General features: G+C 42.2%; 1 protein-coding gene and 1 pseudogene across 4 annotated transcripts in view; one reads left to right on the top strand and one right to left on the bottom strand.

The window, feature by feature from the left end:
- Positions 1-261: 261 nt before the first annotated feature.
- LOC129832533 (coiled-coil domain-containing protein 150-like) lies at positions 262-12,185 on the top strand (annotated as a pseudogene).
- Positions 12,186-12,427: 242 nt separating this feature from the next.
- LOC129831832 (endothelin-converting enzyme-like 1) overlaps positions 12,428-14,608 on the bottom strand; it is a 34,279-nt gene continuing 32,098 nt past the window's right edge. For 2 of the 4 annotated variants that reach the window (XM_055895324.1, XM_055895323.1), the window contains 2 exons: positions 14,477-14,553; positions 12,428-14,364 (listed from right to left, as the gene is read on the bottom strand). In XM_055895324.1, coding sequence (XP_055751299.1) covers positions 14,265-14,364; positions 14,477-14,553 — 177 coding nt within the window. In that variant the 3' untranslated portion in view covers positions 12,428-14,264. Of the gene's footprint in view, positions 14,554-14,608 lie in introns of all 4 variants that reach the window. The other 2 variants (XM_055895321.1, XM_055895322.1) reach the window with 1 other exon arrangement.

Here is a 14,608-nt window from a genome sequence, read left to right as displayed (position 1 = left end):
CCCGCTAACTAGCTAGCCATTTCACATCCGTTACATATAGTTCCGTCTTACATGTTCTATGTTTGAGCTGCTTTTGAAAGCAAAAGTCTAATTGAAAACCATTATTGGCATTGTTGAATTCGCTTTTCATAATGGCAAGCTAGTACTAAACAAAACTAGGAAGTCTGTTTGGTTACTATGGCAACTACTGTTTCTAGGTTCCTATCTAGTGATCTTTCTAGCTACTTCTAGCGGTATAAAAAGGATAATCAACTCGGGACTATGCGTTCTCTGGAAAATAATGCAACTCTGTGGAAGGTCACTCCGCTAGCACGTCGTGCAACATATACTGTACCTTCCACGTCATTCATTATTTTCCAAAGAACGCATAGCCCCTCGTTGATTACCCATTGTTTAACAATATATTGGAGTATACAGTATTTCTAAAACCATGTGTAGGTTACCACTTAATCTGTATCCATACCCATTGGATGCAGTTATCACAATATAGTAGCTATATCTAGGAGAACCAAGGTTCCAAAAGCTGGGCCTAAAATAGTGTACGAAAGTTTTTGTGTAACTCTTATGTGGATGATGTAAAAAATATTTTTTGGTCTGATGTGTTTTAATAAGGAGCATCCAGATGCTGCACTTGATGCATTTATGAAATTGCTTCTTCCAATTATTGATAAACATGCACCTGTTAAGAAACTGACTGTTTGAACTGGTAAGGTTCCATGGATTGATGAGGAATTGAAAAACTGTATTGTTGAAAGAGATTGGGCAAAAGGAGTGGCTAATAAGTCTAGCGGCACAAATTGAGAAATGATGTGACTTAACTTAAAGAAACTGTATTATGAAGCCAAGATCAATGATATAAAGAATGATGGGGGAAAAAAACATTTTCGCTTACTTTAAATGAAACTGGGTAGAAAGACAAATTCAACTCCATCTTTAAGCTAATCAGATCTTATTCATCACAACCATTTGATGTTGGCAATTATTTTAATGATTACTTATTTGGCAAAGTGGGAAGACTTAGGCAGGAAATGCCAACAACGAACAGTGAGTCATTGTATTCATGCATAAAAAAACAAATTATGAAAGAAAAGCATTAAGTTACAATTTTGTGAAGTTAGTGTGGGACAGGTGGAAACATTATTGTTATTGATCAATAATGACAAACCTGGCATTGACAACTTAAATGGAAGGCTACTGAGGATGGTAGCTGACTCTATGACCACTGCTATCTGTCATATCTTTAATCTTAGTCTAGAGGTAGGTGTTTGTCCTCAGGCCTGGAGGGAAGCCAAAGTAAATCCGCTACCCAAGAGTGGTAAAGCAGCCTTTACTGGTTCTAACAGCAGACCTATCAGCTTGCTACCAGCTCTGAGCAACTTTTGGAAAAAATTGTGTTTGCAAATACAATGCTATTTCTCTGTTAAACCTCTACAGTATCGCCCCCCCCCCCCCCCCCCCCCCACGGGATGGTTAAGCTAATGTAGGCTAATGTGATTAGCATGAGGTTGTAAGTGACATGAACATTTCCCAGGACATAGATATATCTGATATTGGCAGAAAGCTTAAATTGATGTTAATCTAACTGCACTGTCCAATTTACAGTAGTTATTACAGTGAAAGAATACCATGCTATTGTTTGAGGAGAGTGCACAATTAGGAACTTGAAAATGTATTAATAAATCAATTAGGCACATTTGGGCAGTCTTGATACAACATTTTGAACAGATATGCAATGGTTCATTTCGATCAGTCGAAAACGTTGCACATACACATACACCATCTAGTGGCCAACATCAAAATTGCGCCTGGGCTGGAATAAGACATTATGGCCTTTCTCTTGCATTTCAAAGATGATGGTACAAAAAAATACACAAAAAACACAGTTTTTTTCCTTTGTAATATCTTTTACCAGATCTAATGTGTTATATTCTCCTACATTTAATTCACATTTCCACAAACTTCAAAGTGTTTCCTTTCAAATGGTATCAGGTCCTGAGCTACAGGCAGTTAGATTTGGGTATGTCATTTTAGGCGAAAATTTAAAAAAGGTGCGGATCCTTAAGAGGTTTTAACAAATTGACAACAGCCTTTCAGCATGCTTAAAGGAAGGGGCACTCAACATGTACTGTACTGACACAAATTACTGATGATTGGTTGAAAGAAATTGATAATAAGAATATTGTGGGAGTTGTACTGTTAGATTTCAGTGCATTGATGTTATTAACCATAACCTGTTGTTGAGAGAACTTAGGCTTAATGGCTTTTCAATCTCAGCTCTGAATCCACGATATGGCAATCTAAAATAACTCAAAGGGTTTTCTTTAATGGAAAATTCTCTAATGCCAAACCTGTAGTGTGTGGTGTACCGCAGGGCAGTTCTCTAGGCCCTCTACTTTTTTCTATTTTTACCAGTGACATACCACTGGAATTTAACAAAGCCTGTGTGTCTATGTATGCTGATGATTCAACCATATACGTGTCAGCATTCACAGTTAATGAAGTCCCTGAAACCCTTAACAAGGAGTTGCAGTCCATTTTGGAATGGGTGGCCAGTAATAAACTGGCGCTGAACATCTCTAAAACTAAGAGCATTGTATTTGGTACCAATCTTTCCCTAAGCTATAGACCTCAGCTGAATCTGGTAATGAATGGTGTGGCTGTTGTACAAGTTGAGGAGACTAAATTACTTGGCATTAGCTTAGATTGTAAACTGTCATGGTTAAAACAAATAGATTCAATAGTTATAAAGATAGGGAGAGGTTTGTCTGTAATAAAGAGATGTTATGCTTTTTTGACACCACACTCAGCAAAGCAAGTCCTGCAGGCGCTAGTTTTGTCTTATATTGATTATTGTCCAGGCATGTGGTCAAGTGCTGCCAAGAAAGACCTACGGTGCATTCGGAAAGTATTCAGACCCCTTCCCTTTTTCCACATGTTGTTACATTACAGCCTTATTCTCAGCAATCTACACATAATACCACATAATGACAAAGGGAAAACAGGTTTTAGACATTTTTGCATGTTTATAAAAATAAAATAAAAACATACCTTATTTAGATAAGACCCTTTGCTATGGGACTTGAAATTGAGCTCAGGTGCATCCTGTTTCCATTGATCATCCTTGATGTTTTTACAACTTGGAGTCCACCTGTGGTAAATGTAATTGATTGGACATGATTTGTAAACTCACACACCTGTCTATATAAGCTCCCACAGTTGACAGTGCATGTCAGAGCAAAAACCAAGCCATGATTTTAAAGGAATTGTCCATAGAGCTTCGAGACAGGATTGTGTTGAGGCACAGATCTGGGGAAGGGTATGAAAACATTTCTGCAGCATTGAAGGTCCCAAAGAACACAGTGACCTCCATCATTCTGAAATGGAAGAAGTTTGGAACCACCAAGACTCTTCCAAGAGCTGGCCGCCCGGCCAAACTGAGCAATCGGGGTAGAAGAGCCTTGGTCAGGGAGGTGACCAATAACCCAATGGTCACTGACAGAGCTACAGAGTTCCTCTGTGGAGATGGGAGAACCTTCCAGAAGGGCAAACATCTCTGCAGCACTCCACCAAACAGGCCTTTATGGTAGAGTGGCTGTACGGAAGCCACTCCTCAGTAAAAGGCACATGAGAGCCCACTTGGTGTTTGCCAAAAGGCACCTAAAAGACTCTCAGAAACAAAGATTGAACTATTTTGCCTGAATGCCATGCATCATGTCTGGAGGAAATCTGGCATCATTCCTACGGTGAAGCATGGTGGTGGCAGCATCATGCTGTGGGGATGTCTTTCAGCGCCAGGGACTGGGAGACTAGTCAAGATCTAGGGCAAGATGAACAGAGCAAAGTACAGAGAGATCATTGATGAAAACCTGCTCCAGAGCGCTCAGGACCTCAGACAGCTGTCAAAGGTTCACCTTACAACAGGACAACGACCCTAAGCACACAGCCAAGACAATGCAAGAGTGGCTTCGGGACAAGTCTCTGAGTAAAGGGTCTGAAAACTTACGTAAATGAGAGATTTCAGTTTTTTATTTGTAATAAATTTGTAAACATTTCTAAAAACCTGTTTTTGCTTTGTCATTATTGGTTATTGTGTGTAGATTGATGAGAGAAAAAAACAATTTAATCCATTGTAGAATGAGGCTGTAACGTAACAAAATGTGGTAAAGGTCAAGGGGTTTGAATACTTTCCGAATGCACTGTAGTTAAGCTGCAGCGGATCCAGAACAGAGCGGCACGTCTTGCTCCTTATTGTAATCAGAGGGCTAATATAAATACTATGCATACCAGTCTCTCTTGGTTATGTGCTGAAAATTCCTAATTGTTTGCATAGTCAACTTACGCACAGCTCTGGCACACACTTACCCCACCAGACATGCCACCAGGGGTCTTTTCATAGTCCCCAAATTCAAGAAAGCGTAGAGCATTATATAGAGCCATTATTGCATGGAACTCCCTTCCATCTCAAATTGCTAAAATATACAGTCTCTCGTTCGTTCGTTCGTACAGGCTACATGTTATTCTATTCCTGTGTCTCTCTCAGGCAGAGAGGAGTTGTGTGGCCAAGCAGCTGCAGGAGAAAGACCTCCTTCTGGAAGTATCCAGGCAGAACTTCAGGGGGCACTATCAGCTAAAGTTAAATTGCAGATGGAGCTGTGGGTGCTAAAGCTAATACTCATAGGAATTAATCATCTCTATGAATGAGGAATGGATAGGATCTCAATGATAATGCTAGCCACACACATCCACCACATCCTCTCTTTCTGCTCCACACGGAGACTCTGAAGGTTGACCATGCCCGACTACTGCAGAGTTCCGCAGTTGCCCAAGAGACAGTTGTCACTCAGCGGGAGCTGTTGGATCGTACCATTGAGAGGTTGCGAGGGGATCTGAACTCGTATGTAAAGGAAGGGGAGGTTGTGAGGACAGACAGGGACAGTGCAAAGACTGAGGTGCAGCTGCCATGTCTCTTAGAAAATACATAGCCTAAGAGTATAAGGTTGTTAAAACCTAACTGTGCTTTGCATTCTCTCTTTTTATAGTGTCTGTGGATGTCCTTAAATGTTACAGTATGTCCTTATCTCGCTGTCTTTGGGTCACAGATGTGCATTGTGGTCACCAAGCTAGAGGGTGAGAGGAGTGCTCTGGAAACGCAACTCGCTAAAGTCAAGGTACTGTACTGCCAAAGATCTCTGATGGGCCTCCGCATTATGAAAAGGGTCTCCGCAGTATGAAAAGGGTCTCCGCAGTATGAAAAGGGCCTCAGCATTAACAGTGAAAACACTTTGTGTCTGAATCTGACCATAGCTTCCTTAACTGTCCTCTGTCCACTTTTCATCCTGTGTTATTGACAGTTGGAGGCAGGCAGTCTGAGCTCTACCTTGCAGAAGCAGGAGGAAGAGAACAGGAGGCTCATGGGAAAGCTGGCTGCCATGGAGCACCAGCAGGTGAGCGATCCATTCAGTATCTACAGACTGGGGTCACATCACTTTAAATCTGTCCATCCATAGTGAATGTGTGTTTGTATGTAACATACTTTCTCTATTATTTTCTTTAATTTCCCCTCACCTCTCATCTCATGGTGTCCTCTTTACCCAAATTGCTCAGCAGCAGGTGGAGTAGATGCTGAAGGAGCTGACGGACAGTAAGAACAACCTGGCCTATGAGAAAGGGAAGTTACAGGTAAGGACTTTACACATAAAACCAGTGATGGAAAAAGTGCCCAATTGTCATACTTGAGTAAAAGTAAAGATACCTTAAAACCTCTTGTTAATAGGGGGCGCTGTTTTCACTTTGGGGAAAAATCGTGCCCAAATTAAACGGCCTCGTACTCTGTTCTAGATCATACGATATGCATATTATTATTACTATTGGATAGAAAACACTCTGAAGTTTCTAAAACGGTTTGAATTATATCTGTGAGTAAAACAGAACTCATTTGGCAGCAAACTTCCAAACAGGAAGTGAAAATTCTGAAAATGGGTGTCTGTGTAAGTCCTTGCCTATTCAATTGCCTTATATTTATGGATCTGTATGCACTTCATACGCCTTCCACTAGATGTCAACAGGCAGTAGAATGTTGAATGCGGTGTCTAGCTTGATGTGAGACCGAATGAGAGCTTTTGGAGTGACAGGTCCGCCATATTGGCAGTATTTTGCTGCGCACCAGAGAGCACCATATTATTTTCTGCAATGCGTTAGGTAGACATGACGAAATGCTCCGTCTTGGACGTTATTGGATATATATGAGAAAAACATCATAAAGATGGATTTTCAACTGAGTTTGACCGGTTTATTCAACGTTTATTATGACTTTTGGAACTTTTTGTTCCATGCGTCAAGAATTCATGGACTCCACCATGCGCTCCACCATGCGCTCCACCATGCGCTCCACCATGCTAGCCAAAGTTGCTAATTCGACAGAAGAAATGGACATTCTAAAACAAAACAACTATTTATTGTGGAACTAGGACTCTTTGCACTGCATTCTGATGGAAGATCATCAAAGGTAAGAGAATATTTATGTTATTTCATATTTTTGGGAAATATGTTGGCTCCAACATGGCGGAGAATGGCTGGGCGCTGTCTCAGATTATTGCATGCTGTGCTTTGTACTAAAGTTATTTTTTTTTAAATCTAACAGCGGTTGCATTAAGAAGAAGTGTATCTTTCATTTGCTGTACAACATGTATTTTTCAGCAAAGTTTATGATGAGTTTTTTGGTTAGATTACGTCGTTGTCTAAAATGTCTCCGGACATTTTGGTGTTATTTGTGATGATGGCTGCGTTGTAAAACCAGGATTTGTAGCTATAAATATGCACCTTTTCGAAGAAAGCATAAATGTATTGTATAACATGATGTTATAAGACTGTCATCTGATGAAGTTGTTCAAAGGTTAGGGATTAATTTTATCTCTATTTGTGGGTTTTGTGAAAGCTATGTTTGCGGTGAAAAAATGGCGTTGTGTGTTTGGCTATTGTGGTGAGCTAACATAAATATATATTGTGTTTTCGCTGTAAAACATTTTAAAATCGTAAATGTTGGCTGGATTCACAAGATGTTTATCTTTCATTTGCTATATTGGACTTGTGATTTCATGAAATTATATTATATGATATCCCTGTGGCGCTAGGCTAGGCTATGCTAGTCAGCTTTTTTGATGAGGATGATCCCGGATCCGGGAGGAGGGGGTCCGGTTAATAGAAAATGACTCAAGTAAAAGTGAAAGTCACCCCGTAAAATACTACTTGAGTAAAAGTCTAAAAGTATTTGGTTTTAAATATACTTAAGTATGAATAGTAAATGTAATTGCTAAAATATACATTCGTATCAAAAATAAAAGTATAAATAATTTCAAATTCCTTATATTAAGCAAACCAGACAGTATGAATTTCTTGTTTCTTTAATTTACGGAGAGCCAGGGGCACACTCCAACACTCGGATATAATTTACAAACGAAGCATGTGTGCTTAGTGAGTCTGCCAGATCAGATGCAGTAGGGATGACCAGGGATGTTCTCTTGATAATTGCGTGAATAGGACCATTTTCCTTTTTTGCTAATCACTCAAAATGTGTCAGGGAAAATACACTGCTCAAAAAAATAAAGGGAACACTAAAATAACACATCCTATGAATGAAATATTCTTATTAAATACTTTTTTCTTTATATAGTTGAATGTGCTGACAACAAGAATTATCAATGTAAATCAAATTTATCAACCCATGGAGGTCTGGATTTGGAGTCACACTCAAAATTAAAGTGAAAAACCACACTACAAGCTGATCTAACTTTGATGTAATGTCCTTAAAACAAGTCAAAATGAGGCTCAGTAGTGTGTGTGGCCTCCACACGCCTGTATGACCTCCCTACAACGCCTGGGCATGCTCCTGATGAGGTGGCGGATGGTCTCCTGAGGGATCTCCTCCCAGACCTGGACTAAAGCATCCGCCAACTCCTGGACAGTCTGTGGTGCAACGTGGCGTTGGTGGATGGAGCAAGACATGATGTCCCACATGTGCTCAATTGGATTCAGGTCTGGGGAACGGGCGGGCCAGTCCATAGCATCAATGCCTTCCTCTTGCAGGAACTGCTGACACACCCCAGCCACATGAGGTCTAGCATTGTCTTGCATTAGGAGGAACCCAGGGCCAACCACACCAGCATATGGTCTCACAAGGGGTCTGAGGATCTCATCTCGGTACCTAATGGCAGTCAGGCTACTTCTGGCGAGCACATGGAGGGCTGTGCGGCCCCACAAAGAAATGCCACCCGACACCATGACTGACCCACCGCCAAACCGGTCATGCTGGAGGATGTTGCAGGCAGCAGAACGTTCTCCACGGCGTCTCCAGACTCTGTCACATGTGCTCAGTGTGAACCTGATTTCATCTGTGAAGAGCACAGGGCGCCAGTGGCGAATTTGCCAATCTTGGTGTTCTCTGGCAAATGCCAAACGTCCTGCACGGTGTTGGGCTGTAAGCACAACCCCCACCTGTGGACGTCGGGCCCTCATACCACTCTAATGGAGTCTGTTTCTGACCGTTTGAGCAGACACATGCACATTTGTGGTCTGCTGGAGGTCATTTTGCAGGGCTCTGGCAGTGCTCCTCCTGCTCCTCCTTGCACAAAGGCGGAGGTAGCGGTCCTGCTGCTGGGTTGTTGCCCTCCTACGGCCTCCTCCACGTCTCCTGATGTACTGGCCTGTCTCCTGGTAGCGCCTCCATGCTCTGGACACTACGCTGACAGACACAGCAAACCTTCTTGCCACAGCTCGCATTGATGTGCCATCCTGGATGAGCTGCACTACCTGAGCCACTTGTGTGGGTTGTAGACTCCGTCTCATGCTACCACTAGAGTGAAAGCACCGCCAGCATTCAAAAGTGACCAAAACATCAGCCAGGAAGCATAGGAACTGAGAAGGGGTCTGTGGTCACCACCTGCAGAACCACTCCTTTATTGGGGGTGTCTTGCTAATTGCCTATAATTTCCACCTGTTGTCTATTCCATTTGCACAACAGCATGTGAAATTTATTGTCAATCAGTGTTGCTTCCTAAGTGGACAGTTTGATTTCACAGAAGTGTGATTGACTTGGAGTTACATTGTGTTGTTTAAGTGTTCCCTTTATTTTTTTGAGCAGTGTATATGGAGTGAAGGTAAAGTAGGCAAAAATATAAATTAGTAAAGTACAGATACCCCCCCCCAAATGACTTAAGTAGTACTTTATTGGTATTTTTACTTAAGTAATTTATACCACTGACTAAAACACACCGACCACACCTGTTGATATGTGTGTGTTGATGTATCCTCATGTTGAAGTGTATTTCCTCCTAATGCTCTTCCTCTTCACCAGACCAGGGTAGATCAACTCCAGGAGGAGCTGCAAGCTTTAAGGGACACCCATGTAGGAAGTGTCCAACAACGCACATTGAGCTCTGTGTTAGAGGACAAGTACACACAGGTACACACACTCATGGTAGTAATGTGGTCATGTAGTAATGTGTTCATATATCAAAAACAAGTTAACTCCCTAACATACACCTGTCTACTCTCCTACAGGTCAGCTCTGAAATTAGCACCCTAAAGACAACCTGTCATAAATTGAAAGCTCAGGCAGGCCCAGGCTGCAGTCCAGGTGAAGGAGGGGGAGGGGGTGCCGGCGGTGTCAGCCAGAGACGAGACTCTGAGGGACAGCCAGACCCTGAGGGGACAACTGGACAAACTGCAGGAGCAGCATGGGGACAAGGTCAAAGGGCTAGTAAAATGGTTACCCAACCTGGGTCCTGGAGAGCTACTGGGTGTATGCATGCTTTTGTTCCAGCCCAGCACTCACTCACCTGATTCTGCTCTTTGTGTTTGTCCTGTAGCTGTGTGAGCTGGAGGGCTGGCTAGGTGTGTCTCGTCAGGGTGGGGGCAGTGTGGCTCAGACCCTGGAGAATGTTTTGGCCTCCCACTCCCGTCTGCAACACAACACTGAGTCTGTACAGAAGGAGGTGGGGCGACAAAAGCAGGAGCTAGCCTCACTCAGAAGAGATGGGTAGGTGTGTGTTTGTCTGTTGTGTATGTATATATGGGTGTATGTTTGAACAACCAATGTATTTGTCAGACTGCAGGGTCAGAGAGCGATGCAGAGGCTACAGGCAAAGGTGGAGAAGCTCCAAGAAAAACTAAATGATAACTACATCCATTAATGAGTCATCAACACACATATACCCACAAACAGTTCTTACCTTTTAATAGTCATAGTAGTTTACAAAGATACATTTGATTCTCTAGCTGGAACACTTGCATAAGGCCCTGGATGTGGCAAGGCTGGACAACAAGAAACTAGCCCAGAGTTTGGAGCAGGTTGTGTTGGCCAACAGCACTCTGTAGGCCAACCTAGACCGAGCCAGAGACCAACCCCAGAACACCATCACACAGAGGTAACTAACTAGGAATAATGTGGATAGTGGGGGTTTATTTTAGTGTGGTTTAATTATGTGAAAGCGTACATGGTTACTTAGCATGAATGTGACATTCATGTCAAAATTTTGCATGTCTATCAGAGAGACGGAGCTGGCTGAGGCCAGAACAGAGAATGGTCAATGGTCAGAGCATCTGGAATCTATGAAGCTTCAGATAAGGAAAGAGAGGAACTCCGTGAAGAGGTTGTCACAGAGAGAAATCTCAGAGGTACTGCACTCTCTCTCACACTCCATCATCAGTCATGAACATGAACATGAAATATCATCCGGCCTCGTTCCTCATCACTCTTTATTTCTGTCTTTCCCTTCTGTGTATGTGTCTCTCTCTTTCTCTTCAGTTGAGAAAAACGCTTGAGGATTTGTCATCTAGGTCAGCTGACCTCTCCAGGGCCAATCGGGAGCTGCGGGAGAAGATGTCTGAGTTGGAGAAAGTGGTGTCCAATCAGAAAGCCCGTCTTCTCAGAGATCAGAAGACACAGCTCAAACAACACCTGGATAACAGAGCCACTCTGGGCAACTCTCAGAAAATAGAAGTGTCTACAGCACTATCTAATATATCAAATCAAAGTGTGTTGGTGGCGTACACCGTTTAGCAGATGTTATAGCGGATGCAGTGAAATGCTTATGTTACTAGCTCCTAACAATGAAGTAAAATGTCAAACACAAATAGTCAACAACAGAAAAGTGAGTGCACACAGTTCATCATGCAAATCCAACAGAAAGGTGCTTTCCTCTCGCATCCCTTTATCAACCCTCACTTATAATGCCATGAGTCTGCAGTCCTCTCAGCTTTTAATGCATTCTTTGTTTGGTGTTTCAGTGGTACTTCTTTACCACAGTTCTCCCAAAGTGACTCCATTAAACTCAATGAAAGATAGACTCTAGAGTGCTAGGAAGTGCTAAAATCACTGAGTGACTAGTATGTCTTAACTGCCTGTGAAATTCAGAGAATTGTCCAATCCGTAGGAGTAGGAATTACAGCTATTCATTAACTTATCAAATATTTAAGTCCTCACACCCTCTGAGAAAGCCTCTTAGATCTAAAAGCACTATCGGGTAAATGTTTGGTTCTCTAGAGGGGGTTTAAAGACCTGAGAATTTTCTCGGTTGCAGGCACAGACTATTCACATTTTTCAGGGAAGGAGATTTCTAATAAAAAGGAGGTATTGAGTAAATTTTCTGTACAAAAATCTCTTTGTAATGGCGATTTAAAGTGCTCCACCAAAGTTAACAAAGACGTGCAGAACTGTAGCTGGAAAAACATCATCAAGGCTGGAACCATCCAATTCTATATTTTTGAAATACGGTCACGACTTTGCCCTGAGCATTTTTATAAGCACACACCTTATTGAAACCTCTTGGTGGGAATGTTAAGCACAGTTATGTGATCCAAATAACTTTGTCAGACACTTTATGAAAATTGCCTGAGGTGTTTGTCTCAATGGGGTTATTCTGTGTCTTGTCAAAGAGAGTGGTGTTGTCTTACAGACAGTTACCCAGCGGCTATGGGGATGTGTATCTGAACAGGGGATGAGAGTGGTTCCGGACGTAGACACATAAGTTCTCTATTTTATTCTTGTCATGTTCCAGACTCTGTGTGATAGCAGGTCTCCAGAACCACCAGAGTGGGAGAGATGGAGATCCACCATGCAATGCTGGGAGACCAAGAGCGAGCTGGTGGATACAAACCTGGATACAAACCTGGTGGGACATATGCGCTAACACACTGACACACACAACAAGATGTGCATACATACACACAACTAACACACACACACACACACACACACACACACACACACACACACACACACACACACACACACACACACACACACACACACACACACACACACACACACACACACACACACACACACACACACACACACACACACACACACACACACACACACACACACACACACAACTACTGGACCAAGGCACATGGAGAAACCAGCCCCTCACAGTGATCCCATTTATTTATTTAAAACATTGAACACCAAGAAATATGAGCGAGCACGAGCAGCCACATATATGAGATAGCAGTCACATATATGAGATAGCAGTCACATATATGAGATAGCAGCCACATATATGAGATAGCAGCCACATATATGACATGGCAGCTGAATGCTGAGAACTGTGTGTAATGTCATCCTTTTATCTCAGTCTTAACTGTAAAGCTGGTTTTGAACATGCTGTTTTCAGAAAAAGAACTGTACAATTATAACTTATACATAGATTGTTCTTATTTTTTAGATTCTTTATACAAAATTATAATATATTTTTTATATCACTGTACAAATGTTTTTTCTTTTTTTCTCTGACTTGACTGGAGTCACAGTTTTGTGTGTACAGCATGTAGATGATTTGTTATGACCGTGGAATATCAGTCATATTGATCCTTCCTTTGAAAGCTTCTTGGCTATGCAGACCAGGCCAGGGGCATTCATCAAAGTTCATCAGAGAGAGTATGTGCTGTATCAATGATGGCCCCGGAGTTAACATAATCCAATAGGAAGGCCCCGGAGTTAACATAATCCAATAGGAAGGGCTCCGAGTCCATAATGTCAAATCGAAATGACTCTCAGTTGAAGTTGTCCAATAGGATAGATGACGTTGTTCAACAGGACCATGCTTCCATCTTAGAAACACAGTCTTCTTGCTAAAGAATCCATACTCTAGGGTATGACAGTGAGACATGGGGTTGTGAGGAGTTTGGAGTATCCGGTGGATCGTGAAGCATAGTTCACCATGATTTACACTAAGGTAGGAGTGGAGGGGTTAAGGGTTTAGACGGACTAATCCATGATGTTCCATCACTATTCTTTGGCACTTTGGCCACTGGACATACACTTAGCTACAAATCCTGAGCAAAAGGTCACTATGGATTCCACTCTCATTAGAAAAGGGACCTTCAAAACCGTACAAACACACACATACTCACAGTAACACCATTCCAATGATGTCCACAAGGCCAAGACCAGACAAGAAACAACAGTCAAGACGAACAAGGACTCCACAGTGGAGACCACTTCTTTGTTCAGCCACTTGAGGGCAGCATGGCAGCACGGTGTCCACTATTTACCTCATAGAAAAGACTCACAAAAACATTGGCAGGCAACACTGATCCCAGTGAGTGCAGTCCATACTGGCCATTGTCATTCAGGCAGTACAATCCCCATTCCCAATCCCTTCTACACAAAGTTCTTGAATACACCAACTCTGAACCTGTTGCATTAAATTGGATTTAATAACACTTGACTACTATCAAAAGTGATTCAAATAATTATAATGAATTGACATCACACAAATCAAAACCAAAAAGGTAATCCCATGATACAGTACATCTGTTGAAAAAAATAGATGTATATCTACAAATATATAATTAAATGATATGCTTAAATGAGTGCAGATACTCATGTTGGGTGCCGGCACTGTTTATTTAGGTGTAAGAGCTCCACAATACTTTGAGCTAATATTTTATAAGAGAAACAGGAGCTCAAGCAGTAGAAAATTTGAGGTGCCGGTACTCTGCTCTGGGGAGCTCCTGCCCAAGTCAAGCACTGGATATCTACATGAGTAGACAGTGAAGTGATCATGGTTTTGCCTGGTGGTGATGACATTATTTGCTTGCAAATTCTGTGATAATAGGAAAAGGTAGTCCCAGGATTGAGATGGAAGTAAAAGTGAAACTGAACATAATGTCTGATAGGTTGGTTAGAAGAATTTAGTTCAGGTCACAGGTAAGTTCTAGTTGTTGGTGGGTGGTGAAGTTCAGAGGTCAGTGTTGAGGGGTCACCATACAGAACATTTGTCAACAGGGTGCATGGGTGAACCCTTTGGACAGTGGAACACTCGGGCAAACTCATCAAACTGGGACACGCTGCCAATCACCCTGCAGGGGTAGAGGGGATAGAGAGAGAACAGTCCAATCGGAGAGGGGAGTCATATTAGGTATGGCCTGTGATAGGCTGATGCACATCAGGAAAGTGAGGAAGTGTATGTACCTGTAATGCTCTGGTGCGTGCTTGTCAGTCAGTAGCTGCAAGTATATGGACTGAGACCGTCTCTTCATACACCAGTTCTAATAGGAGAGAGGAGACAGCAGTAAAGACCATAAAAAATATAATCTTTACTCC

This window comes from Salvelinus fontinalis, chromosome 33 (assembly GCF_029448725.1).
Source record: "Salvelinus fontinalis isolate EN_2023a chromosome 33, ASM2944872v1, whole genome shotgun sequence".
NCBI lineage: Eukaryota > Metazoa > Chordata > Actinopteri > Salmoniformes > Salmonidae > Salvelinus > Salvelinus fontinalis.
Note: the sequence above shows the minus strand (reverse complement) of the source record. Positions and strands in the feature narration are given on the sequence as shown.